Raw genomic sequence first — 25,263 nt, 5'->3', positions numbered from 1 at the left:
CAAGCAGTGGGAGGGGACCCGTCCATTCCCAATCCCAAAAGGGAAATTCAGCTACGGACTGGGGAGACACCTGGTGGATGAATAAGAAAAAGCACAGAAACAAAGGCAATGGAAAAATTTTTTAGTAAAACTGGAAAAGGCTCTATAAAATGTCCTGACTCCAGCAGTCTTGAGGCAGCACACAATGGCATCAGTGTCTAGGTGGCAGGCACTCCGGGCTGACAGCTTCCTTCCATGGCTCTATGACCAAGCAACCCAGCCCGAGGCAGCTCCCACCAGTGAGGCCCTGATATTGCAGGGCTAAGCACCTAGGATCCAATTCTAGTACATGCCACCTCATGCTAGGCTCTACAAAGTGGGGAGCAGAGGGGCTTGGTACCCACTGTATCACCCTTTGACTTTGAAAGCCTAGGCTGGAGTTTCGCATGAAGTCCCCAATTCCCCTCCAGGTTCATGCGGCCTGACCTCACTGCCTTGAATCTGACCTGCTCATTCCTACCTCAGGGCTTGTATTTCCTTTTCTCTCTGCCTGGGTCCCCTTCGCCGGATGTTCACGTGGCTCTCTCCTTCTAGTTGTTTAGGCCCCAGCTCACATGCCCTCGGCTCAGAGACACCTTTTCAGACCACTTATCTACACTAGCCTGCCAGCACTCTATCGCATTTCTATTTTCTTTACAGCATTTTTCACTAAAACTAGGTTTTCTGCTAATTTGTTCACTGCTTGCTTGTCTCTTCCGCCAGAATGCATGCAGGCAGGGACTTTATCTCTCTTTTCAGTGCTGTATATACAGGACCTCAAACAAAGCCTGAGCAACACAGTAGTTTCTCAGTAGTCTGCTACATTGAATTTTCTCACTATGGAAACCTGCTCTAGGTTAGGCCTCTCAGACTGAGAAGGGCACACAGCTCAGGACCACAGGATAGAGGAGCCCTCGCAGAGTTTTATGCTCCAGCCTGTCCTATCAGGCTCATTTCAGTGACCAGCTCTGCACGGCCTTCACTTTGAACGCTTGGAGGTGTCTGGCTGGTCAGGAGTGGGGGCCTGGCCTGAGCAAATCTCAGAGTTCTGTGTCGTAGCCCCCTTTTTGCCAGAAGAGGGCTTTTTGGCCACTGGTCCAGTGTCATCCTTGATCTTCTTGAGCCGGGCCTTGTTCTTTGGTGGAATGGAGAAGGTGAGGGAGTTCTTGTTGAACTCAAGCGGGAAGACACCTACATCTCCATCAAAGCGGTTCTTGGACACCTGCAGATACCGTTTCCCTGGCCCGGTTACCAGCTTCCTGTCCTGCAGGATCAGAACATTGTCTGCTTCCTGGCTTGCCTGGGGAACAGGGGGCAGAAGGAGAAAAGCAGGAGTAAGAGGACATGAGCAAAGCAGAAAGGAAGGCTGACAGGGCAGGGAGGAGTGATAAGAATGGGGAGAGGGGCTGGGTACAATGGCTCACGCCTGTAATCCCAGAACTTTGGGAGGCCGAGTCGAGTGGATCACGATGTCAGGAAATCAAGACCATCCTGGCTAACATGGTGAAACCCCATCTCTACTAAAAATACAAAAAATTAGCTGGGCATGGTGGCATGCACCTATAGTCCCAGCTTCTTGGGAGGCTGAGGCAGGAGAATCGCTTGAATCCGGGAGGCGGAGGTTGCAGTGAGCCAAGATTGTGCCACTGCACTCCAGCCTGGGCAACAGAGCGAGACTCCGTCTCAAAAAAGAAAAAAAAAAAGAGAAAGAATGGGAGAGGGAAAAGTACTTCCCCCCATGACCAAAGCTCTTTGAACTACTGACCACGATGCTGGGGCCACTCAAATCTTTCAGTTCCCTGACAAGCTTGCTACTGTTTCAGACGCTGCCTGTGCTGTTCCCTCTCCTTCTCCACAGCGGGCCACCCCACTCAACCTCAGCTTCTTCTCTTTTAGGTCTCAGTCTAAATGTCACATCTCATGAAGGAGACCATTCTTTTTTTTTTTTTTAAAGACAGGGTCTCAGCTGGGCACGGTGGCTCACACCTGTAATCCCAGCACTTTGGGAGGCCGAGGCGGACGGATCATGAGGTCAGGAGATTGAGACCATCCTGGCTAACACGGTGAAACTCCATATCTACTAAAAAAATACAAAAAATTAGGCGGGTGTGGTGGCACATGCCTGTAGTCCCAGCTACTTGGGAGGCTGAGGCAGGAGAATCACTTGAACCTGGGAGGTGGAGCTTGCAGTGAGCCGAGATCGCACCACTGCACTCCAGCCTGGGTGACAAAGCGAGACTCCGTCTCAAAAAAAAAAAAAAAAAAAGATAGGGTCTCACTCTGCTGCCCAGGTTGGAGTGGAGTGCAGTGGTGTGAGCACGGCTCACTGCAGTCTCAACCTCCCAGGCTCAAGCAATCCTCCCACCTCAGCCTCCTGAGTAGCTGGGACCAAAGGTGCATGCTACCATGCCCAGCTAATTTTTAAATATATATATATTATATATATATATATTTTGAGACGGAGTCTCACTCTGTCACCCAGGATGGAGTGCAGTGGCGCGATCTCCGCTCACTGCAAGCTCCGCCTCCCGGGTTCACACCATTCTGCCTCAGCCTCCCAAGTAGCTGGGACTACAGGTGCCTGCCACCACGCCCGGCTAATTTTTTTTTTTTTTTGTATTTTTAGTAGAGACAGGGTTTCACCATGTTAGCAAGATAGTCTCGATCTCCTGACCTCGTGATCCACCCGCCTTGGCCTCCCAAAGTGCTGGGATTATAAGCGTGAGCCACCACGCCTGGCCAATTTTCAAATATTTTTGTAGAGACAGGGTCTCACTACATTGCTCAGATTGCCAAACTCCTGGGCCCCAGCAATCCTCCTGCCTCAGCCTCCCAAAGTGTTGAGATTACAGGTGTGATCCACTGTACCCTGCCATTTTTCCACTTCTGCACTACTCTCTTTCCCAGCTCCATGTTTGTTCCATCATGGCACATGATTTGTGCTCCTTGCTCTGAATTCCCTAGGCCCAGCCCAGGCCTCGTATGTAATAGGCATTCAGTGTATCACTAGAAGCTCCAGGATTGGGCTGGTCCTGATGCCCAGAAGGCCCTCGCATTTATCTGATTGTCTAATACCCATTGTCTACCAAACCTCAACCCAACCTTTGTTGTCACCTCCTCTGGAAGTCTCCCAGATGTCTCAGGCTGACTCAGACATCTTTTCTCTTTGCTCTCCAAATACTTGTGCTGCCTATCATACTCTTATCATACTGAATTGCAATCACTGTCTTACTGTTTCCCCAGGAGAGGATGTGAGCTCCTGGGGGACAAGGAGAGCATAAGAACCAACTATCAGCCTTTGTATTTCCAGCACATATATTCCTCATGTCATGGCCCCAGAGGCATTGCCTCCTGCCTGTTCGGATGGACAGTCAAGATGATTAAGGCTGAATGAGGGCTGTCCCTGGTCACACCTACCCACTCTATTTTCCAAAGCTTGAGCTCCTCTAAAGGCCACTCACTTTGGCTGAGCCAAAAATGGACGCTGTCTGCAGTTCCTTGTCATCATCCTCTTTCCGGGGGTGAATGACCAGTGTCACATGGCAGTTATTGTCTGTTGCAAACTTCCGAAAGACCCCGATGATGTAGTCTTGAGCTGCAATCCTGCACCATCCCAACAACACAAAGAGCTTATCAGACACAGAAGGACAAGAACATACACATACTCTTGATCCATTCACATCTCCCCACAAACTACCACAACCCGCTCTACCTCCCTCTACCCAAGGACTCACACTCAGATCCCTGTCCATACATCCTGCTGCCATACCCCACACCTCCATATGATACACATGGGGGTGGTACGTGCCTGCACACATCTCAGAAAATAGGAGAGCACAGCATGTGTGCCTAGAGGCCAGCTGCCTGAGAAGTGTGTGTTGTATGTCCAAGCGGGCTCAAGCTAGACAAGAGAGGATGTCACCGTCACCTGTCTGTGGACAGCTGCTCGTGACCCATCATGAACTGCAGGTTGTCGATGATCACATGACAAATGTCATAGACGTAGACTGCATGTTGCATTGTATCTATTACAGTCCTGGGAAGAGGAAAGGCAAGGAATTTGACAAGTTGTCTCTAGACCACCCCAGGCAGAAGAACTAGCATCCTGAAAACTCTCTTGGCTGCCTCCTCTGCCCTTCTATTATTATTATTATTATTATTATTTGAGACAAGGTCTTGCTCTGTAGCCCAGGCTGGAGTGCAGTGGTGTGATCACAGCTCACTGCAGCCCCAACCTACTAGGCTCAAGCGATCCTCTTACTTTAGCTTCTTGAGTAGCTGGGACCACAGGCATATGCCATCACCATGCCCAGCCTAATTTTTAAAATTTTTTTTATAGAGAGGGGGGTCTGCCTATATTGCCCAGGTTGGTCTCAAATTCCTGGGCTCAAGTGATCCTCCCACCTCAGCCTCCCGAAGTGCTGGGATTACAGGCGTGAGCCACTGTGTCCAGCCCTGCCCTCTCATTCTTTGAAAAACTCCAAACCTAAGGAGATGGGGGAGTTCCTACTGGAGCTGGAAAAGGAACCAAAGGTTCCTGAGTGCTGGGATATGTCTGGGAAAGCAAGGTGGCTGGAATCTGGGAGTCTCACCTGATGCTTTGCTGTCCATGGAAAGTCATGAAATAGAGGGGCAGGTCCTCAAAGCGGTCAGCCCAGTGATCATATTTGTCCAGTTGATCTTCCAGCCGCCCCTCGGCAAACTGTGTCAGCATGACCCGGGCTAGTCTCACATTTCTGATCTCGAAGCTACCCCACAGTGTGTTCACCCCCTGGGAACACAAATCCAGGGCATACTCACTGATGAATGTCGTCTTTCCACTGCCTGTTGGCCCTGCAGTGGGGTGGAACAGACCTGGGTGAGGAGGAAGTCCTACCCTTGAAACCAAGACATAGGTCAGGGCTTTAAAATTGGGGGGAAAGGGCCAACCTTCTTTTCAACATTGTCATGGCCCAAACCCACTTGCTTTTGTCACCTGATCTTCTGCCCCTTTACTCTAAGTAGTGATTTCTCAAAGGGTTACCTGTGAAGACCGTCAGCTCGCCCTTTCGATGTCCCTTCAAGATACGATTGAGGTCTGGAAAGCGGCTCCAGCGGAGGCCAGCTGCTTGCTCCACATTTGACAGTTCTCCTAGCACCTCCTCCCGAAGCTGCCGGAAAGATACGATGGACTTGTGCCAGGCAGGCAGGGCGGTACGAAGAATACGAGAAAGATTGAAGCCTCCGTTCAGGGCCTCCAGGGGACGGGGTTGCTGGTCTCCTGGTCGCACCAAGAAGCATCGTTTGGGGTTCAGTTTTCGTGCAAACAACTTGGCGGCTTCCCAGGACCGAAGGTCATCCCCCAACCAGAATACAATCCGCCGGAACTGTTCCAGGTAAGGGAGTAAGGCAGGGGGTAAGCAGGTCGTTCCTCGGGGTAGAGTAAGGGTAGGCAGCCCCGTGGACTGGTTCAAGGCCAGGCTGTCAAGCTCACGACTCGTCAGTACCACCTCAGCATCTCGACGACTAATCAGTGGTAATCCAAACAGATTGTGGTAGGCGCTGGGTCGGGGAATAGTGGTTTCCTCGTAGCTCACTCCATCCCCCTGGCATTTAGCCTCTAGGAGCTTCAGGCCTCGTAATCCTGAGCCCCCAGGGGAGAACCAAGGGAAGACAAGACTGCGAGCAGGTCGCAGATATCGCACACTGAAACGCTTGAGTGTGTCATCTGTAACCCTGGTAAGGCCAAACATTGTATCAGCCAGCTGAACCTCCTCCTGATCAGGCAGCTCCCAGAGAGGTATTGCTCGGTTCCAGATCCTCCGGACCTCCTCGCTGTCCTCAAATTCTGGTGCCTTGCTAAGCAGAAACCCCTCCCTGGCCCCATCCCCTCGCCCCTCCACGCTGGCCTGGAAGTCTTCCCAGCTCCCTTCTGCTAGGCTGGTCATGCAGAGAAAGCGGCCTGTGGTCTTGTCAATGAAGAGGCTGAAGGAAGTGGTAACACCAGTCTGGCCTTTGAGCTGTGAAGACTCTGCAAAGGGGCTCAGTGCCCGCAGACAACTGTGACCATCCTGGAAGGGGATCCCATGTCCCCGCAAATACTGGCGGATTTCAGTTACAGTTACAGGCAACACTGGCATATCCAAGGCTTGGAGAGTCTCCTTCCTGTAACGTCTGCGAGGAGGGCCTGGGGCCAAGTTTCGGGGCAGGCCCCTCCGACCCATCCACTCCCCACGCAGGGGTAACAAGATACGGAGGGGGTACCCACTTCGGAGGAGGACCCACATTCCTAGCCAAATGTGGGAAGTCACTACTTGAAATGCCTTAGGTGCCTGGTTAGCGTGCCTTCACTAGACCAAACTCTAGGGATATCCCACGCAGCACTCTGCAGAGCTCACTCTAGGTGCATTCTTTCTCTCCATGAATTTCTCCTCTTCAGCCCCTTTACGTTGCTGCTTCACACATATGCCCATCTACACGTCCCTTTCGCGTCCACGTCCTTCTACAATGGCTCCCCCACCTCTATGGTCCGTTAGTTACTCTCCGCCACCTCACCTCTATGACCCTCTATACAGTTCCTCACTGATACAGTTTCTTTGCATCATCTTCTCACCTCTACTGCTCCTCCACAGCATCTCCTCGTCGTCCTCATTTCTATAGTCATCTGCATCCTTTTTGTAGTCCCTTTGCCCTAGGCCCCGACTAGAGACCCTCTTCCGCTTCTTCTTCCCCTCACTGGGACCTCAACACGGCCAGAGCACCCAGCACGACTCCCGCCAATCCCCCGGCCCAAAGGAATGCCCGTCTCTATCCTCCCCCGTGTCTTCACTCCGCTCTACTACTCCGAGCTCCGCCGCGCCGGCCCCCAGCCCCAGGTTACCACTTTTATCTCTCCCACTTCGCCCGCAACGTGAGTCTCCCACACATGCTACTCGCCTTGACCTCGGAAGCAAAACTCCGGGAGCGGTCGTCCCGGAACCGGAAGCCTCGAGGTTTAGTCCCGCCCCCCTCTCCTCGCTGCTTAGGCTCCGCGGCCTCCAAGCTGTAGCTATGACGGCGCGCGGGACTCCGAGCCGCTTCTTGGCCAGCGTTCTCCACAACGGACTGGGTCGCTACGTGCAGCAGCTGCAGCGTCTGAGCTTCAGCGTCAGCCGCGACGGCGCCTCGTCTCGCGGCGCCAGGTGAGCCAAGGGAAGTGCGCAGGCGCGGGTCGGGGTCGGTGTGGAGGTGGCAACGACTCCCCGGGTAGGTCGCCCCCAGTCAGGGGTCATACTGCTCACTGTCCCGGGTCGCTTAGGGAGTTCGTGGAGCGGGAGGTGATCGACTTCGCCCGACGGAATCCAGGGGTCGTAATATATGTAAACTCGCGTCCGTGCTGCGTTCCCAGAGTAGTGGCCGAATACCGTGAGTGGGGCCGGGCTCGGGCTGGAGGGCGGGATCAGGGGCTCGACCCGCTATCCTCCTTCTCGCTTGGTCGCACCGGCCAGCTTCCACCCACTCTCACCCCTCTTCTGCCAGTTAACGGGGCTGTGCGCGAGGAGAGCATCCACTGCAAGTCGGTCGAGGAGATCTCGACGCTGGTGCAGAAGCTGGCCGACCAGTCGGGCTTGGACGTGATCCGCATCCGCAAGCCCTTCCACACCGACAACCCTAGCATCCAGGGCCAGTGGCACCCCTTCACCAACAAGCCGACCACGTTCCGCGGGCTACGCCCCCGAGAGGTTCAGGATCCTGCCCCAGCCCAGGTGCAAGCACAGTGAAGAGTAGCCCCACCAACTGCAGCCCCAGGCTTTGGACTGTTTCGCCAGTAAAGGTGGTTCTTCCCCTTTGGGATTCCAAGCCCAGGCAAATGGAACCCATCAATGGGCAAGTTGACAGAGCTTCTGCTTGGGATAATGAAGAGCTGCCTGTTTCTTTCCAGTGCCTGCTTCTGTGGGCAGTGACCTTGTGAACCACTCATTTTTATGCAAGTGGCATCCCTAAAACCTGAGATGAGGAAGACTTCAAGGGTTTTACAGGGCCCTTGTTTTTTAAATCCAAATTGATAATAATGATCTCAAAACACAGTGAGAGGTCTGAAGGCTGGCTTCTGAAGAATCCCTGATGTCTTATTGGAACAACCACTGAGCTATGGAGAGCTCTGCTGTGATGGGCTAGGCACTTTATATCTGTGTGAATACAGATTTATAAAACAGGTTAATAAACTTATCCAAGGTCACATTTCAGGTCTGTCTTCAAAATGTGTGCATATGTTAAGCACAAGCCTCAGTTTTCATTATTTTAAAACTAGACGCAGAACATGTAACAACTGTCAGGTGGTTAGTATCAAAGGCCAAGTGATTAATATAGGCCTGACCCCTGAAAGGGAGAGGGGAGTGATTCTCAGACCAAGTCCTGGCTGACAAGCTTTCTCTGGTCTTAGCTATACATCTCCTTCCCCCCACGTCCCTCTTTGTGCAGAAATAAAATCCATGTCCCTTGAGCCAGCTGGTGGGGGGTGCTGAGAACCTTGGGGAAGGGCAGGAAGGCTGATATTAATGAGTATTTTCTAATCTTAGTTTAAAAAGGGGGGGTGGTGGGGAAATGAGAGCCAGGAAATGAAAATCTAGAAACCCCTGTAAGAATTCTTGAACTGTTGTCATTTTCTTGTCATGCCCTAACACCATGATCAATGAATAGTGTGAACCTTACTAAAGAGGCCTGTGTGCCTGCCAGGAGTCAGGATGGAAGCGGAGGATCCCAATTTCCTCTGCAAATAGTTGTATTGGGGAGCAGAGCCAATCCTGGAGGCAGATATCACCTTCTGTATAGGCTCAGGAGCCTGTCCCCTGGTGATCAGGGGTGGGCCCATCTAGATGAAGCAGACTAGTCATAGCTGTGGGGAAAGAGGGTGTTTATTAACCAACGGCAGGGGGAGGAGCTGAGCCCAGGCTCCCCACTCTGTCACATGCCTGTTCCACCCACCTGGTTGTAAGTGGGGGCATTCCTAAAGAAGTGTAGCCATTCTCACAATAAATACATTCATTGTGGGGTGGAGGTGGGCGAGGTTGGGTGAAGGGCAGTAAAAACCCGTGGGATTCCACGTTCTCAGCTACAAAAATAACAGTCATCCTCACCCGAGGGGAATGGGGGAGCTCAGTCAGAACTGATTGTCCCATATAGGCCTAGAGACTTCAGAGGCCCCTGGACCCTGAAAGTGCCCCGGTGAGGTAGGACAGGGGTAGGAGCTAAGCGTCCAAACTCCCAGCCTCTGCCCTTTGCATAGTTCCAAGAACGGGCTTCATGTGCCAGTTGAGACATCAGATTTCTCCTCCCTTTCCCTGCTGTAGTCTAGAGGAAGCAAATGCTTGATTCCCCCAAAAGAGAGGCTGGCTCATTGAGTGCAGTGTTGGTCATCCATCCTAGGGAAGGGCCTGTGAGGACAGTTAAATGGGAGGGGGATCTCCCTCTGAAATGTCCACGGACTAAACCCAACAGACAGGTCCAAGACAGCAAGGGGAAGCTCAGAGGTGCATGTGAGTGGAAATGTAAGCGCATGTGTGATACAGGTGTGTGTTACCACATGTGCATGGGGATGGGACATGCCTGGAGCTCTGTCTCTCATACTCTTGAGAATGACCAAGGAGAGTGGGGAGGCTGATTCACAAGGGCCACACAGGAAGGGAGAGGAGGGGAGTGATGCAGTCTTACCTCCCCAGGCTGGCCCGTTCCCAAGCTCTTGACAAAGAGGTCACCACATGGGGCTGGGGAAGAGGACCAGATAGGATGTGGCAATTGGGAGGGTACCCCAAGTCCAGAAGCAGGGATGAAACAGGAATGCACCAGGAGAAGGTGAGGGTGGGGGCACTGCAGCCCAGCCGATAAACATTCTTCCACGTGTGCATGTGAATGTACGCAGGGCTTAGGTGGCTGGCAGAGGTCTTGTCTGGTTTCAGGACCATCCAGCACACAGGGCCATGCAGAGGGTGGTGACATTGAGCCCATATGGACCTGCAGAGCCCTACCTGGGAGAAAGAGAAAGGGTTTGGGCAGATGAATGGAACAGGAGGATGGAGTCCTCACCTATAAGTGTTTAGGTTAGGGGATAGGAACTGGCTCTGGGTCTGCAGGGCACCTGATCCTGAGGGAGCACCTACCTCTGAGGAGCACCGATGGGCCTGGGCTGCTCACATGTGGGTCTGTGGAGACTGAGGAGGGGGCTTTGGCTGGGCCTGACTGGCCAGCCCTACAGGGACATCAAAAAGTTGGGAGAAGGGTAGGGAGTGGGGGTAATGAAGGGAGGGTGGCTGTGTTAGGGAGGCAGTGGCCCAGCCTGGGACAGATAGGCTGGCTTGGAAGAGCGTTTGTTCTGGGAGGCTGGGCTCAGACAGAGCTCTCATCTAGCTGCTCCACGAGCTGCGTGTGCTTCCTCTTTTCCAGGATGCGGCTGAGTTCCTCGGCGAAGGAGCAGGGCCCTGCTGGTACTCCATTGTTGCTCTGCCTCAGAAGCACATAGCTATTGCCATTCATCCTCCGCAGCCGGCTGGGCAGTGCCACCAAGCCATTGGTCAGCTCAGCCGGTGGCGGTGGGGGCGGTGGGGGTGGTGGGGCTGGGGCTCCCTCCCCAGGGATGATCTGGAGACAGCTGCCCTCCAGGCCCCCAGCCCCCTCATCATCACCCTCATCTTCCTCTCCAGGACACTGGCCTGAGACTGTCTGCAGTTGCACCACAGATCCTCCTGCCCGGCTGGCCCGACCCAGTGAGTATTTCCGTCGGCGCCCTCGTCTGCCTTCCCGCAGACAGGCCACATAGAGGAGGGAGGAGGCCAGGATGAGGCAGAGGCCACCAAGCGCGGCAATGGCTAGCACATAGAGCAGTCTCACATCAGGTGCCAGCTGTGCCCCAGGTGTGGCAGGGGCTTTTGGAGCTGGGGCAGGAGTGGCTGGCCGGACCGTGAGGCTATAGGAGGCCAGCAGGGTGCGGAGGCCATTTTCCTCGGCATAGCAGCCATAGTTGCCACTGTGCTCAGGCTGTGCATCTGTAACCAGCAGCCCGTCCACGCCCACACGGTAGCCACCCTGCCCATCACTCAGGCCCATGCTCCCATTGAGTAGCCACAAGGCCCGGGCCAGGTTGGATGGCTGGTCACAGGGCAGGAGGACATCATCACCCCGGAGCACAGAGCGGGTCTTCAGTGGTGGTGGTGGCCCTGTGGGGTTTGGGGGAGAGGTCAGTACCAGCCCGTCCCAGGAAGGGATTAGAGATGGCAAGCCAGACTGTTCACTGCCAAGTCCCTGGCACCAAGCACAGAACCCAGAATCACAGTGACAGCTGACCCAGGCTCTGTGCTCATGCTTCCACAGAAGGTTCACGTTGGCCCTTCCCAGGAAGCAGGCAGTGCCTTGGGCCCTTTTCCATTCTCTCTCCATGCTCTCATCCTCTCCTGTGGTTTCAATTTCTGCCATCTGCCAGTAACTCCTAATCTCTACCTCAGACTTCTCTCCTGAGTGCCAGACTCGGATATCTACCATGTGCTGGGCATCTCCACATGAGGTCTCTTGGACACCTCAAAACCAAAGCTTTTCTCCCCAACGACACCAAGTCCTTTCCTTGAATCGCCACCACTGTGAATGGCACCACCAGCCACACAGTTGCTTAAGTCAGAAACCTGGGAGTCTCCCTTCTCTTTCTTGCTCGCCTTTTTGTTTTGTTTTGTTTTTTTGAGACGGAGTCTCATTCTGTCGCCTAGGCTGGAGTGCAGTGACGTGATCTCAGCTCACTGCAACCTCCACCTCCCTGGTTCACGCGATTCTCTTGCCTCTGGCTCCTGAGTAGCTGGGATTACAGGCATATGCCACCATGCCCAGCTAGTTTTTGTATTTTTAGTAGAGACAGGGTTTCACCATGTTGGCCAGGCTTGTCTTGAACTCCTGACCTCAAGTGATCCACTCGCCTTGGCCTCCCAAAGTGCTGGATTATAGGCATGAGCCACCGTGCCCGGCCCTTCTTCACGTTTGTATCTAACTGTCACTAAGATTCTGTTTCTGGCATCTATCTTAGACCTGTTGATTTCTCTCCTTCCATGACTCCTGGCCCACTCTGGCCCCATGTAATCCATTCTTCATGAGAGGTATTTTAAAAACACAAATCTGATCATGCCACTCTCCAGCCTAAAACTCTTCAGAGGTTTCCTATTGCTTTTCGGATAAAGACCAAAATCTTCAACATGGCCTTTGCCCACTTGTCCAGCCTATTCTCCTGTCACTCAAATGTGCCAGCCTCCCTCTGCCTGCTGCTCCCTCCGCTTGCATGTCACCCCATTACCCCATGTCCTCTGCTTGCCTGGCTAACTTGTGGGAGATAGTATAGTATAGTGACCAGAAGCACAAAGTCAAATCAGACTGCTTGGGGTCAGGTTTGAATTCTTTTTTCTTTCTTTCTTTTTTTTTTTTTTTTTTGAGATGAGATGAGGTCTCACTCTGTTATCCAGGCTGGAGTGCAATGGTGTGATCTTGGCTCACTGCAACCTCTGCCTCCCAGGCTCAAGTGATCCTCCCACCTCAGCTTTCCAAGTAGCTGGGATTACAGACATGTGCCACCACACCTGGCTAATTTTTGTATTTTTTGTAGAGATGGGGTTTTGCCATGTTGCCCAGGCTGGTCTCCAATTCCTGAGCTCAAGCAATCCACCTACCTCAGCCTCCCGAAGTGCTGGGATTACAGGCGTGAGCCACTGTACTCAGCCAGGTTTGAATTCTGGTCCAGTTTCTTAATAGCTGAATAAGTTTGAGCAATTTACTTACACTCCCTGGGCCTCAGAGAGGTCCCTCATGGGGATAATAATAATGGCACCTTTCTCATAAGAATGCTGTGACAGTAGATGACATCATGCATAGAAGTATTTAGATCAGTGTCTGGCACACAGTAAATACTTAATACATCTTAGCTGTGATGATTAACTTTTGTTCTTTCTTCAGATATCAGTTCAGTCATCCGATCTTCCTTGGGGAAATACCCATTACCGTCCTGAACCCTTGTCATCCACTACTTGGCTATAAGCTCCAGAAGTGACAAGACACTTCACATCTTAAATATGTTTCCTCGTTTATAATTCATTTGGGCAGTAAATGTTTGTTGAGCACTTACTCTGTGCCAGGCTCTGTGTTTGAGTCATCCTTACCAAATGTACATAGCCACAGCCACTCAGATACAAACATATACGTACACATGGCAGTAAATGGCAAAGAGGACAGTCTGCGTAGCTAGACCCACACTCATATGAGTCACTTACCTGTATCCCTGCTGCTCTCACAGCCTCGATTTCCTCTCTCTATGTCCTGTATCAGTGCTGTCCTGGGACAGAAGATCAGGTTTTATGAACAAGGGGAACTGGGTTTCAGTTTCCCAGTGAAAGGGTAGATAGGTCTGTTACTAATAACTAGCCCCTGCACTCCCCCAGTAGCTATCAGGCCTTCCTCCTCCACTCAGACCACATGTGACTGTCACCCCCCACCACTTCCCACCTGCTTCCCTGGGACCTGTTGGCTATGGTGGTGGCTGCCGCGCAGGCATGGGTGCCAGGGTCCCAGCCACAGTAGGGGTCTCGGGCCAAGATGCAGTCATAGCAGGATCGGTAGCGGGAGCAGCTGGAGAGTGGTAGCTGGATGACTCCGCTAGGAGCCCCCACATAGAGGCTGTGCTGGGAGCCAGATAGGACAGTTGGTCGGCAGCGCCCCCACTCATACAGATACACAGCCTCTGCCCAACCTCCCCACTCCCTCTTCCTATTTCAGCAAGGCTATATTAAGGGTCACAGAGAAGGGCTACCTGCAATAGAGAGATGACTAGATTTTCCACAGACTGGGGCTCCCTGAACACTTGTGTCTCTTCAATAATGTGCATCCCAGAGCCCAGGACTACGGCCTTGTGGATCCAGCCATCAGCTGGCATGGAAAGAGCAGAGAGTTAGACCCCAACTATGGGATCTGCTCTCAGCACCCTGCAAGAGGCCTAAATACGAACAGCTCAGGAGTCCTGAGGTCCAGAACAAGGACTCAGCCAGGAGCAGTGGACCCTCAGGACATTGGGAACTCCAGACTAGTCATGGCAGGAATTAATGGATTCAGAAGCATTAGTGATCAGGGCCAACAGGGATCAGGGATTGGGATCAGAAGCACCTGTGCCCAGAAAGAGCAGGTCATAGGTGGGTCCAGCAGGCGTGGTGACAGGTGTCCCTGTAAGGCGTGTGTAGCGTATGTTGCGCTTGAGCAGCAGGGGCCGTCCACGTGTGGGCACAACGGGCCGAGCCATCAGTGGGTGCAACTTTACAAAGTCCAGGACCAGGGATGGCAAGTCTTGGGATGAATTGTAGCCTTGGCTGCGCAATGAATCTGTGATACACTGGGGTGGGGGACGAAGGTGGTGAACCTCGGGACTCCACCACCTGCCTGCCCTCTCCACAAGGCCAGACCCTCTGACCCTTCCCTGGGCTCTGTCTACTCAGCACTGGCCCCAGGCCTGGGCACTCACCGAGCCAGGCCGGGGCTCAGGCACCCCACCCTCATAGCGACCCCAGCGCCGGGAACCACCCTGGTATTCCATATAGGGTCCTGCAAAGACAGCCTGGATCTCTGCCAGGTCATAGCGGCAGATGGCTGAGGCCTCCAGGGTCTTCCTAGAATGGGACATAGGGCAAGGGGGGTGAGTTACATGGAGTCAAGCCTGCCCCCCAACTCGTGCTCAGCCTGAAGCTCACTGTTACCCTGGCCAACCCCAGCTATAGTCCCACAGGGCCTCTCCTGTGAGTCAGTGGACCACTGCATTCATTCTCTGGCTCTAGCCTAGCTTGATGTGCTTAAAATTCTCACTTTGCCAGCACTTTGAGAGGCCGAGGCGAGCAGATCACGAGGTCAAGAGATCGAGACCATCCTGGGCAACACAGTGAAACCCCATCTCTATTAAAAATACAAAAATTAGCCAGGCGTGGTGGCGCACGCCTATAGTCCCAGCTACTCGGGAGGCCGAGGCAGGATAATCACTTGAACCCGGGAGGCGGAGATTGCAGTGAGCCGAGATCGCGCCACTGCACTCCAGCCTGGCAACAGAGCAAGACTCCCTCTTAAAAAAAAAAAAAAAAAAAATTCTCACTTTGCAGCCAGACCTCCCCACAGTGGATCCTATCTCATCCTCATTGACCTCTGCTCCAGCCCCTATGCTGTCCGCAGTTTCTTGCCTCCCGATTGTCCCTGCACTGACCACTGTGTGCTCAGCGTGAAGGCTGCATAGAAGTGTGTACGGCTTGAGGTTTCAGCATCCAGGCTGCAGACCCCACGCAGTGTCTCATACAGTGGAATGTGGCAGATGAGACGGGCTTTCAGGAAGGAAGTCCACTTCTTCTGCAGGATCTTCTTCCCTCCCAGGTCTCCCTGGGGAGGTAGAGGCACGGGATAAGGGGCCAGGGTCAGAGGTCCAGCCTCTATACCCATGCCCCAACGTCAGCCCAATCCACCTTGCAGACACGAGCCACACGGGCCACACGGTGACTGCTGCGGCTCTGAGTGAAGCTGCCAGAGCCCTCCTCAGTGGCACGCTCCGTGAAGAAGTAGTACACCTTGTCATCATCACCCACTGCACTGGCCTTGCTCTCCCGCACGAGGACGGAGAACACAAACTCCGCATCTGTGGGTCAGGCAGTTTGAGAGGCTTTTGAGACAGGCTGGGGATTCCTTTCCCCCACTCTGAGGCTGACCCCTCACTTGACAACACACAGGAATGGAATGGACAGGCTCACCTGGGGATTTGGGGGTGGGGTGGTCAGCTGGCCAAGGGAGTAAAAATGAAGAAATAGTCCCCTACCCCCCATCATCCTGTGCCTCATCCTCCTAACCATTGAGCCAATGCATTGGTGTCTCCTCAGTTCTCAGGGAGTGTGGGTGGCGGCTCCGGCGGATGTCAGGAATGCTCCGGAATTCATACCTAGTGGCTGTGTAGAGGCCTCCATCTGGCGTGGGGACATTCCAGGCATGAGAGACATGTCATATACAACAGGGCACATGACATATACATGGTGGCAGGTCCTAGAGATGAGATCCACATCCTAAAAATACCATGTCTGTGATAGGGAAGAAGGCCTGCTCACCAATGATGAGGCCTGTGAAGCCACGGGCTGGGTCATAAGGACACTTCTCCTTCCCCTCCTCGAAGCTGGTTGGCAAGGTGAAGGCCTCAGCATCCTAGGGAACAAGGAACCAGCAGTAAGTGGTTCAGAGGACAGGCAGGGACAGTGGCTCAAAGTCAGATCAGTCTGGGGTCAGGGATCAGGGATAGGGGCAGGTTGTATGGCAGATGCACCTGACAGCAATAACTTAAGCATCCCCTGGGAATGACCTTATGGCCTCAAAACAATGTATGTTTGGAGTTCCAAATCTGCAAGTGGCCAACCTAGAGATTCACTCCTTATCTATGAAGAACATCTGAGCCCCTAGCCCATCCTGTGGAACACATGCTGTCCAGGGGATCAAGGCCCTTTGTTTTGGGTTAAATGAAGTTTGCCAGGTGGAGGTGATTAGGGGGAGGATGCTAAGTGAAGATGCTATAAAAACTGCATGGTTTTTACAAAGGGGAATGGTTCTCCAGTGCAGCCCGCCGCCACTGGACTGCCCTGTATGAAAGTCCCCTTAATAAACCATCCGTCTCCTTCACTGGCTCTGAGTCTCTTCTTTGGCATCTCGAACATGATCCCATCCCTAATGAAGTCAACAGAGATCTGGCACAACACAGGTATACTCACAATGGCTGCACAGAGGGGCTGGAAGGCGTGAGTCCCACATGCATAGAGGTGGGTAGAATTGAGCCGCTGCAGGAACCGCACATGGTTAAAGCACTCCGTCTGTGGGATGAGGTGGAGAGGGCTGTGAGCCCCCTGCCTGACTAGAAGCCTCCTCCATTAGTCTAGCTTTGTAGTTTGGCTCTTGCCCCCACCCACAGGACAAACGGTTCTTTCCAAGATACCTGTGATCCTTCTCACTGCTCCAGAATATTTCCTGGAACTCACTGTCCTTGGCCTCCCAGTAACATGACCCTATTTCTCTCCTCTGTCCCTCAGATTACCTGACACCATTCTGCCAATATCTCCTGTGTCTCTTGCAGTTCCCTCCACCTCTGGTTCAAGAGCTCCCAGGGATTCCACCATCCTGAGGTGCTTCTCCTCTCCCATCCAGCTCCTTCTCAGCACCTCTTTCTATTCTTGGAACTCCTGCCCTCCTCGCTGGGGTGATACAACCAAATCTATCGCTAGATGCCAGCTCGCTCTCCACCCGATATCCCAGGGATGCTTCAAACTCACCTTGTCAGAAGCCAAGTTCATCCCCTCCTCCATAACCTACATCTTTCCTAAACCTGTTTATCCAGTCTTTCCCACCTCACTTCATCCAACCTACGACTCAACCTAGAAGCCAGGAATCATCCTTGCTGCTTCCTACTTCCTCACCCCCACATTCAGTCCCTCTCCACAATTAATTCATTGTCCTAAAAGTCTCTTGACTTGGTCCACTTTGACTCCACCACCAGCACCCAGTCCAAATGACCACCATGACCTCTTCCTTAGACATCTGCAGTTGCTACCTGATAGCTCCTCCCAACCTTCTCTTTTATAAAAACGACTTTATAAAGCTATTTATTCAGTCAATGAATACATGTACATAGTATAAAACTTAGAAAGTACAAAGGGGTATGTTATAAACAGGGAGTCTCCCATTTATCCCTGTCTCCCAGGTTGCCTGCAAAGAAGACTGCTGTTACTATTGTCTGAAGTTTCCTTCCAGAGATATTTTACCAAACAACACACTTTTGCTACTCTCCAATCACTTTCCAAGGGATATTCTAAAAATGTAAACCTAGCCAGGTGTGGTGGCTCACACCTATAATCCCAGCACTTTGGGAGGCTGAGGTGGGAGGATCACTGGAGCCCAGGAGTCCAAGACCAGCCTGGACAACATAGCAAGACCTCATCTCTATGTGGTGGCATGCACCTGTAGTCCTAGCTACTTGGGAGGCTTAGGCAAGAGAATTGTTTGAGCCCAGGAGGTCGAGGCTGCAGTGAACCACTGCACTCCAGCCTGGGAAACAGAGTGAGACCATGTCTGAAAAAAAGTCAAGTGGATCACACCACTGTATCGGCTCATCAGTGACCTGAATATAGAGTCCCACATGCTCCTAGCCCTGTGTGATGGGACTCTGCCCATTCCTCTGGTCTCACTCACCCTACTCCAGCCACACTGGTCTTCTCTGCCTGTCAAATGCCCTCAGCTGCCAGCCTCTTGACTCCTTTGCCATGTTAATGATTCCTCCTCTTGCCTGTTACCCAGGGTTTAAATCCATACAGGCCTCTTTGTGTCTCCTCCTGCTCCCTCACCTGGTACAAGCCACTAGCATCTGTCCCCCATCTCCATAAGCCTGCTCAGGCCCCTTCCTCTGACCCAAATGATGCCCCCAGCCTCCTCACTGCTTTTCCTGCCTCCAGACTCACCCTGTTTTCATCCATCCAGTGCCTGGGGCCAGATAAATATTCCTAAAGTGATGTTTCCCCAAGATGTTTATTTATTTTTTTAATTTTATTTTTTTTGAGACGGAGTCTTGCTCTGCCGCTAGGTTGGAGTGCAGTGCATGATCTCAGCTCACTGCAACCTCCGCCTCCTGGGTTCAAGAGATTCTCCTGCCTCAGCCTCCCGAGTAGCTGGGACTACTACTCGCAACACCATGGTGATGTGACTGGGACTACTACTCGCATGGTGCATCACCATGCCAGGCTAATTTTTGTATTTTTAGTAGACACAGGGTTTCACCATGTTGGCCAGGCTGGTCTCGATCTCTTGACCTCATGATCCACCCGCCTCGGCCTCCCAAGGTGCTGGGATTACAGGCCTGAGCCACCGTGCCCAGCGGATGTTTACATTTTTTAAAGGGGGGTAGGGAGGAATTCTCTGGTCAAATAACTTTGGAAACCACAGGTGAAACCTATCTTTACTGGGCTTACTTCCTAGAGCCTGAAGGATGTTGCTGTGCATTGTGGGACTGGGCATGTAGTGTTTCCCAAACTCATTTGACATTTAAACCCCTCCTTTGAAAATTAATGTTCCTCAGAACATGCTTTGGGAACTGTTCTATAAAGCCTTGCTATCCAAAGTGTGGTCTGGGGACCAGCAGCATCAACCTCACTTGGGAGCTTGTTAGAATTGCAGACTCTTGGGCCCTTCCCCAGACCTACTAAGTTTAGCACCTGCATTTATAATATACCTGGGTGATACATTAAAGTTAGAGCCTCTAAAGTATCAAATTGTGAGGGTGTTCACTGTCACAGAATAAAACCCAAACTCCCAGCTGGGCATCTGTGGCCTTCCATGACCTGGTTCCATCTGCCTCCCCAGCCCCATTTTCTACCTGTGCTGCACCAAGAGGCAGCCTTTGATGGAAGCTCTTGGAGATGCCTTTTTAAACGCAGCTATCCCAACACCACCCCTGGCCCACCTTGGCCCAGTGGATCTTGGGAATTTTTTTTTAATTATTTTTTATTAGAGATAGAGTCTCATTATATTGTCCAGGCTGGCCTCGAACTCCTGGGCTCAAGTGATCCTCCTGCCTTGGCCTCCCAAAGTGTTGAGATTACAAGTGTGACCCACCATGCCCAGCCCAGGGCCGTTTATTTTGTAAAAGCTCTCCAGATGGAGCCATTACCTAGCCAGACATGGGACCCCTGGAGACACCCTATTCTTTAGCTGGAAAGGGCTGACGCTTCATTAATGCCTGTCCATGGAATACTGGGTATTTGACCTATTCCTTGACCAAAGACTCATTTTTCTCATCTGCAAAATGCAGGATAATACTATTTCATAGGGTTATTTTAGAATTAACTGAGATAATAGCTAAATCATCACTTGCTGTAGATAGTTGCTGACTTAACAATGGTTCAATTTATTATGATGGTTTTATTGGTAAGTAACCCATCGTAAGTAAGCATCTGTAGAGGTTACTTACTGTTTTTTGTTGGTTTGCTTTTTTGAGACAGGGTTTTGCTCTGTCATCCAGGCTGGAATGTGTGGCTTAATTATAGCTCACGCAGCCTCAACCTCCCAGGCCCAAGTGATACTCCCACTCAGCTTCCCAAGTAGCTGGGACTACAGGTGCACGCCAGCATACTTGGCTAATTTTTGTATTTTTTTTGTAGACAGATCTCGCTGTGTTGCCAAGGCTGGTCTTGAACTCCTGGACTCAAGCTGTCCTCCTACCCTCAGCCTCCCAAAGTGTTGGGATTACAGATGTGAGCCACCGCGTTCAGCCTACTTATTGCTATTTTGATTATTTGGGATCCCAGAGGAGATGAAGGTGCCACTGCGGGACAAACTAGTAGGCCACCAGATGGTTGAATTAGAAGTACTGTGCCCACATGCCGGGGGCAATGGCTTACATCTGTAATCCCAGCACTTTGGGAGGCCAAGGTAGGAGGACTGCTTGAGGCCAGGAGTTCAAGACCAGCCTGGGCAACATAGCAAGACCCTGTTTCTACAAAAAATAAAACACTTAGCTGGGAGTGGCATGTGCCCGTGGTCCTAGCTACTCAGGAGGCTGAAGTGGAAGGATCCCCTGAGCCCAGGAGTTTAAGGCCACAGGGAGCTATGATCATGTCACTGTACTCCAACCTGGATGACAGAGTGAGACCTGACCTCAAAAAAAGAAAAAAAAAAAAAAATGCTGTGCCCATGGCTTGCCATTCTGGCAATACTTACAATGTTTACTGTGGTTGCTGAGATTGACTGGCAGGTCTGTACCTACCCATCTGTGTCCCCAACAATCCTGGCATCCCTGATTGAGGAAGAAGGGGAGGAAAGGAGCTGGGGACAGGGCAGACCACATACCTGGTTGTTTTTCCCTTTTTGATGACATTTGCTTTGCATCTCTGGGGAGGCTTCCCAGTGGATCTAGTGGAGGCAAAGGGAATAGGCTGATGCACTGACCCCAATACCTATTATTCATAGGACCAGGCAATAGGACCCCACAGAGTTGGGGAAATTGGGGTGGGGATCAATTTCGGGAGGAACACTGAATGCAAGGAACACCTGGGCTGGGAAGGGCAGTGCTGTCTGACTAGGGGGCTATGGAAGGCTGGCAGGGTTTTAAGGAAGTTGAGGTCCCAGGGAGCTGGATAAGCATAGAGACCCTCTGGGTGGTCCAGGTTCCAGGGCCTGACCTCTTTGTGAGCCCCATCTCCTATGTCGTTGGCACTGAGAGAGAACAGGGCACCTCGGGCTCCCACCAGCAGCCTTGCTGAGGCCTCCTCCAGCAGCAGTGTTGAGTAGTTCTGGGCTTGGCCCTTGAAGTGCCGGGTCCCAGAGAGCTCTGGGGAGAGCAGGAACAGTGAGCCCTAGTTCTGGGGTGCCTCCCCACCCCCAGCCCTGGCTTCTGCTGCCTTTTGAGGTTGAGGGTCTAACCTTCATAGGGTATGGTCATCCGAGGGGTGGCATCTAGCTCTCTAGACGGTCTCCGCAGTGAGGGTCCTGGGACTGCAGTTGCTGTGAGGATGCTGAGGAGGAGGGGCCAGAGCCTCCCCCACATCTTCCTGGGGAGGCCCAGACTAACAAGACCCCCAAAGGGAGCCAGAGTCACAGGTTGTGGGGGCGGGGAATGGGAAGCACAGTCACAGGGGTCAAAGTCCAAGGAAGTCACTTGGAAGGTCAGGGGTCATAAGGTCATAGGAGTCAAGGAATCATGGGGCCATGGGGGGTCCTGGAATCGGGGGGACATGGAGTCACAGGGTTGTGTGGCCATGGAATCCCCAGCTAAGAGGTCAGAAGGAGGGAGGGATCACATGCCTTTCTGCATCAAATGCAAACTCCATGGTGAGAGGGAGTTGTGAAGTTCTAGAGGGGTTGTAGGTTACTGATGGGGTCACCCTGCCCCCGACAGTAGAGCTAGTCCTGGTTTTCTGAGGTCCGTTTTCTGAAGAAAAAACAGGGGGAAAAAAAAGCCCTTTGATCTGTATGTGGGTGGAAGATGGATGGCGTTACCCAGACTTCAGGGGGCACTGAAAGAAGGAGGCCCAGCATCCACAGAACGCCCACGCCAGGATAGACTCACAATCATTCTGTCTATCCCTTTGCTCTGATGCAGGAGGCTGGGGTGGAACTTACCTTCCTTACAAGACCCTAGATGCCCACAACCCGAAACCCAAGGTCATGACCCTCTTCTGGCCAAGTCAGAAGCTCCACTAGGCCCTCAAGTCAAAGGAGCTGGGGTTCTTGGAGAGAATGCCTGCTTCTCCCAACAATGAGATGCAACTCGGTCAGCAGCTGCCCCTGCTGCCTGCGGGGGTGCCTTATGCAGGAGGGCCTAACCAGAGAGGTTTAATGGGCCTTTGTTTATTTTGTCCTGCTTTCCCTTTGTTTTTTCTTTTCCCTGGCCTGAGAGCTCCCTCTGGAATTTCTCTTTAATTATAACTTCTTGGTATTCCTCTCCAAGGGGGTGCACATCTCTGCCCACGCCAGTCTGTATTGCACCCTCTGGCTAGGCATCCACACGTGTCCCTATCTGCAAGTAGGCATTCACAGGCATTGGGGTGGGTACCTAGGATCCCCCTGGTTGCACAGGTATAATGTCTGTGCAGAAGGCTGTAGTGTGCAAGGCCAGTTGAGACATAAGCAACGTGAAGAAGGTAAATGATGGGATCCCTGAGCCCTTGGCCCCTCCCGACACATCTTGGACCCTCCCTCAAGCCAACCAGTTGGGGATGGGATGGGGGTGGGTGGCAGGCCTCTCCCAACCCCTGTAACAGGCCTCCTAATCACCAAGGGGTTCCTTGAAGAGTTCCTGGGCTGGGCGAGGTGTGGAGAGACCTAATACATTCCATCTCATCAGCCACCCACAGGCAGGGCCAGAGGGTGCCACTGGTGCCTCCTCTCCCAGGTCAAATATTAACTATCTGGCCTTGGAAAGAGGGGAGGAATCAGGAACTGGCCAGAGGGATAACAGGAGCAATTATTCAAGAGGTAAAGGTCAGCACTGCAGGGGCAGAGCCCTGAGGGGTAGAGTCAAATATGAAAGGGAGAGAAGAGGATTCCCTGACCCTGAAAGGGCATAGGCTCCCTGTTTGGGATCTGGGACAGCAGGAAGCTTCAGGCAAGCTGGCCATGCCCCACCCCTCCCTGTGGAGGCACACCTGTTTACCTTTGGGACCTCCTATTTGCTCAGTGCAAAAGGCATGTGTGTGGGGAGCACTATGGCTAGGAGGAACATGCCCCAGGTTAGAGGAGCCACTCAGTGTGGTGCATGTCACACTTATAGTTTAAGAGTCACATGGGTGACTATTAGGAAGGTGATATACATGCACATGGGTGCACACACACACACGTTCACAAGGAGGACTGTGAACACGTGGATTCACAGGGGTCATTCACACATATACTCACAGGGAGTTTTGTGCACACATATGCTCATACAGAGGGCCACAGCCACAGGTAATCATACATATTCACATGTGACATTGAATTTACATGCGCATCCATTCAGCAGGTCACACAGCCTCAGACATTGAGGAGAGATAAACCCACACATGTGGGTTTGTGTCAAGGACTGTGCACCTATTCAACAGGAGGGTCCTATACATACACATGTATGTGTAGGGACATGCACACAAACACATTGATATAGTGGGCCAGGCAATCATGTTCACAGAAGGGTCAAGTACATGTGTGCTCACACGCAGTTCTTGAACACACAACTACATCCATGCAGAGACAAGCACACATGCATACAGGGGTCCAGTTTTTGCCATAGGCTTGGAGGCTGCTAGTGTCCACTGGGGTGAGATGCAGAGCAGAACCCTGCCTCTGTTCCTGAAAGTCCCAATTCTAAGGCCCAATTTCAAGTGTGTGTTTGTGTGTGGGGGTGGTGAGGGGGTTGTGTGTGTGTGTGTGTGTGGTGATGGGGGAGGCTTCTGACCTTGGATGGGCAGATGGGATGGGTGCATGAGTCAAGGCCGCTCTACAAGGGAGGGAATGGGAAAGTAACTCAGGCAGGAGGAGGCCCCTAGCTTTAGCAAAGATGGAATGGAACGCATAATTTAGTATTCCTCCACCCCGATGTATATTGCGGTTCTAGAGGTGGGAGACGGGCTGGAGCTCTCAGCCCCCACTTAACCTGTTGGGAGGGGGCGGGGCTAAGTGGGCGGGGCGGAGCATATCACCCCTCCCTTCAGTGGCGAAGTACGGGTTTAAGGTCTCCAGTCCACGCCCCACACTCCACCCCAAGTTCCACAGTTCGGGTTCTTCCCCAGGGCCAGCCCCCTGAACTCTGATCACCTTTCCTCCATTAGATCTTGGGGTGGAGGGAATTGGGGAGGAGAGACCCTTCAAACAGGATCAATGGAGGATCAGCAGGCTCTCGACCTTCTTCATCCCAGATGTCCACCTGCCTAGTGTAGGCGGTATTTCCCTCTGCCTAGTAGGATGGCGGTCTCTCCTGGCTTGAGAGAGCCCCTCCCCTGGGACCCCCTCCCTCCAACATCCTGGACAGTCCGCGGTCCTCTCCCTTCGTCAGGTCTAACCTCAGTCTCTACTGCTGCAGCTCGAGGACAAGCTCTCCTTCGATCCCGCCGGACGCCGGGAGACGTGACCCAGATCCTGGGGAACACTGTTCGCCACGCGGCCCCCTCCCCGCGCTGGTCCCCGACTCCGTGGTGGCCGGTTTGCACCCCGCGCAGCCCGAGGCCTGGCCCGCGCCCCTCTAGAGCCTTCATGCAGGACCGGGGGACTTGGTGGTGAGAAAGGCCTGGCCCAGCTTGGAGGGTAGAATGGACGTGGGGGAGGCCTTGCCCGACCCCCGGCCCGCAGCCCCAGGCTCACGCCAGGGCGCCGCCCGCACTCCTCGCCTTGCTCACCTTTGCGCTCGGATCCGAGGCCATAGAGACAGCGACGCGCGGCTCCGCGGCCCCACAGCACCAGCTGCGAGAGGAAGGGGCCGCGGCTGGAGGCGGGGCGGGGGGGGGTGGAGGCGGGGCGGGGGGGGTGGAGGCGGAGCCGGGGGTGGGGCGGGGTCCTGAAAGGCGGGGCCGACTGGGTGGGGTGAGGGGAAGGTCGCCGCTCTCTTCTTTGCGCCCCCTACTCTAGCACAATAGAGGCGGTTTGAGGGCGAGGCTCACACACAGCCTTCGGCCATCGGGCGACCCCCCACCTCTAGGCGCTGCGGCCCTGAAATCGCCCCCTGGTGGTGGCCTCGCCACCCCGTGCACCCTCCACATG

At 53.0% G+C, this 25,263-nt stretch overlaps 3 protein-coding genes across 13 annotated transcripts; 1 reads left to right on the top strand and 2 right to left on the bottom strand.

The window, feature by feature from the left end:
- Positions 1–105: 105 nt before the first annotated feature.
- On the bottom strand, positions 106–6,993 carry TWNK (twinkle mtDNA helicase). Of its 6 annotated transcripts, none has more exons than XM_016919136.4 (5): positions 6,878–6,993; positions 4,611–4,851; positions 3,947–4,054; positions 3,480–3,621; positions 106–1,318 (listed from the first exon to the last, which is right to left on the bottom strand). In XM_016919136.4, exons 2-5 carry the CDS (start codon positions 4,730–4,732, stop codon positions 998–1,000), a joined length of 693 nt encoding a protein of 230 aa, XP_016774625.1. In that variant the 5' UTR covers positions 4,733–4,851; positions 6,878–6,993; the 3' UTR covers positions 106–997. The 6 variants fall into 6 exon arrangements, with proteins under 6 accessions (XP_016774625.1, XP_016774623.2, XP_016774624.2 ...); XM_016919134.4 differs by having other exon boundaries at positions 5,042–6,970; XM_016919135.4 differs by having other exon boundaries at positions 3,436–3,621; positions 5,042–6,956.
- On the top strand, positions 6,969–8,222 carry MRPL43 (mitochondrial ribosomal protein L43). Its single transcript, XM_016919140.4, has 3 exons — positions 6,969–7,178; positions 7,295–7,401; positions 7,516–8,222. The coding sequence occupies exons 1-3, from the start codon at positions 7,048–7,050 to the stop codon at positions 7,755–7,757; spliced, it is 480 nt and encodes a 159-aa protein (XP_016774629.1). The 5' UTR covers positions 6,969–7,047; the 3' UTR covers positions 7,758–8,222.
- A 651-nt stretch (positions 8,223–8,873) lies between these two features.
- Positions 8,874–24,996, bottom strand: SEMA4G (semaphorin 4G). 6 transcript variants are annotated; one of them, XR_001706789.4, is made up of 16 exons: positions 24,903–24,996; positions 21,460–21,967; positions 21,219–21,367; positions 20,887–20,949; positions 16,767–16,865; positions 16,116–16,209; positions 15,864–15,977; positions 15,486–15,655; positions 15,233–15,402; positions 14,507–14,651; positions 14,155–14,377; positions 13,805–13,920; positions 13,501–13,676; positions 13,269–13,330; positions 10,134–11,186; positions 8,874–10,001 (listed from the first exon to the last, which is right to left on the bottom strand). XR_001706789.4 is itself a non-coding variant. In XM_016919133.4 (15 exons), exons 2-15 carry the CDS (start codon positions 21,581–21,583, stop codon positions 10,360–10,362), a joined length of 2,532 nt encoding a protein of 843 aa, XP_016774622.3. In that variant the 5' UTR covers positions 21,584–21,967; positions 24,903–24,996; the 3' UTR covers positions 8,874–10,359. The 6 variants fall into 6 exon arrangements, 2 of the variants coding, with proteins under 2 accessions (XP_016774622.3, XP_054515843.2); XR_001706791.4 differs by having other exon boundaries at positions 13,516–13,676; XR_010146680.1 differs by lacking the exon at positions 24,903–24,996 and adding an exon at positions 24,570–24,660.
- Between the last annotated feature and the right edge of the window lie 267 nt (positions 24,997–25,263).

This window comes from Pan troglodytes, chromosome 8 (assembly GCF_028858775.2).
Source record: "Pan troglodytes isolate AG18354 chromosome 8, NHGRI_mPanTro3-v2.0_pri, whole genome shotgun sequence".
NCBI classification, from domain to species: domain Eukaryota; kingdom Metazoa; phylum Chordata; class Mammalia; order Primates; family Hominidae; genus Pan; species Pan troglodytes.
This window is presented reverse-complemented; position numbering and strand designations above follow the sequence as displayed.